Here is a 2,103-nt window from a genome sequence, read left to right as displayed (position 1 = left end):
GCTCACGCCTGTAATCCCAGCACTTTGGGAGGCCGAGGCGGGTGGATCACCTGAGGTCAGGAGTTCTAAAACAGCCTTACCAACATGCTGAAACCCTGTCTCTGCTGAAAATATAAAAAATTAGGCGGGCGTGGTGTTCGATGCCTGTAATCCCAGCTACTTGGGAGGCTGAGGCAGGAGAATCGCTTGAACCTGGGAGGCAGAGGTTGCAGTCAGCCAAGATCGTGCCATTGCGCTCCAGCCTGGGCGACAAGAGCAAAACTCTGTCTCAAAAAAAAAAAAAAAAGAATGCTGCATGTTTGATGCAGAGTAGGAGATAATGAAAAATAAATAAGTAAAACAAAACAAAGAAATATACAAAGAATGACGGATGATCCACCTTGCCTTAATCTTTATTTAAAGAAAGAGAAAGGTTACTAAATTCAGATGTCATCGGAGAAGAACTTTGGAATTTGGTAACCCCAGTGATCCACTCTACAGAATTCATGTCATTTGCATCGCAGGCTTTCTCATCACTGAAGATGCAAATCCCCACGATAAGGTCCCTCTCAGTCAGCCCCCTGTTTGTACAGGCAGCCCAGATTCCCATAACTGCCTGAGACGCAGGAATGAGTCATCCTCTGCCCAAGCAGGTGGCAGTGGGCACACCTGAAGAAACGAAGTCCAGGAACAATCAGCACAACTTATGACTCCAGAGGAAGAAGTCCAGAGACAGAGCACCATGACTTCTGAGAAAGGTAAAATGGATCTGGGGGCCTGGCAAGTATTCTTGAACAATGCAAGAATGGTGTGTGTGTGTGTGTGTGTGTGTGTGTCTGTGTGTGTGTGTCCTGCTGATTCTTGCATCTGTGGGTGTTTTCAAACTTCCCCATTATTGATTAATGTATTAGTCTTAAATAAGATGATTTATTATTATTAAGTATTTACATGTTCAAGTGACTTTAGCCAAATCAGTGTTTGTTTCACCATAATAAAAAATTAAGTAGCTGGGTGTTGTGGCTCACACCTGTAATCCCAGCACTTTGGGAGTCCAAGGAGGGTGGATCACTTGAGGCTCAGGGTTCGAGACCAGCCTGGCCAACATGGTGAAACCCTATTTGTACTAAAAATACAAAAATTAGCCAGTCATAGTGGCGCATGCCTGCGGTCCTAGCTACTCCGGAGGCTGAGGCAGGAGGATCGCTTGAACCCAGGAGGTGGAGGTTGCAGTGAGCTGAGATCATGCCATTGCACTCCATCCTGGGCAACAGAGCAAGACTCTGTCTCACAAAAATAAAAAAAAAATTAAGTAAAAGTACAACTGTTTAAATAACAGTTTAAGGAAACAACAGATGTGATAGCATGAGAACAAAGTGCTAATTGATAAATGAATTGACAATAACTAATTGATAAATTAGTGCCCAGTAAGTGTTAGAAAAATGCATGGGAGAGGAAGAACACTTCAGGCTGAAGGAAGTAATTTCAACTGAGGTAGGATTTGAACTGGATTCTAAGAGATGTGTAGACCTAAAAATTTTATTTTATTTTATTTTATTTTTAGGGACTAGGGGGTTGGTTCACTACTTTTCCCAGGCTGGTCTTGAACTCCTGGGCTCAAGCAATTCTCCATCCTTGGTCTCTCAAAGTACTAGGAATACAGGCATGAGCCACCATACCTGACCAATTTCTTTTTTTTTTTTAAGACTCGCCCTGTTGCCCAGGCTGGAGTACAGTGGTGTGATCACTGCTCACTGCTGTCTTGACCTTCTGGGCTCAAGAGATCCTCCCGCCTCAGCTTCCTGGGTAGCTGGGACAACAGGCAAGGGTCACCAGGCCCTGCCAATTTTTTTGTAGAGATGAGGTTTTGCTTTATTGCTCAGGCTGGTCTTGAACTCCTGGGCTCAAGTGATCTACTAGGCTTGGCCTCCCAAAGTACTGGGATTACAGGCATAAGTCACCATGCCAGGCCAGAAGGGCAGACTTTGGATCGACAAAGAAGAGGAGATTGCAGGTTGATTGAATCCTATTGATAAACAGAATTTAAAAGCTTTAACAGAGACTTGTGTCTGGAATATAATGAATAAACCGGTTAGGCTACAAAACAATTTTTTTTTTTTTTTTTTT

At 43.6% G+C, this 2,103-nt stretch overlaps 1 protein-coding gene across 2 annotated transcripts in view; it reads left to right on the top strand.

The window, feature by feature from the left end:
- The first annotated feature begins 685 nt into the window (after positions 1–685).
- The window catches only part of APOBEC1 (apolipoprotein B mRNA editing enzyme, catalytic polypeptide 1), a 9,451-nt gene continuing 8,033 nt past the window's right edge, over positions 686–2,103 (top strand). Inside the window, exon 1 of one of the 2 annotated variants that reach the window (XM_011983073.1) lies at positions 686–737. In XM_011983073.1, coding sequence (XP_011838463.1) covers positions 686–737 — 52 coding nt within the window. The remainder of the gene's footprint in view (positions 738–2,103) is intronic. The other variant, XM_011983074.1, reaches the window with a different exon arrangement.

Source organism: Mandrillus leucophaeus, unplaced genomic scaffold (genome assembly GCF_000951045.1).
Source record: "Mandrillus leucophaeus isolate KB7577 unplaced genomic scaffold, Mleu.le_1.0 Scaffold245, whole genome shotgun sequence".
NCBI classification, from domain to species: Eukaryota; Metazoa; Chordata; class Mammalia; order Primates; family Cercopithecidae; genus Mandrillus; species Mandrillus leucophaeus.
This window is presented reverse-complemented; position numbering and strand designations above follow the sequence as displayed.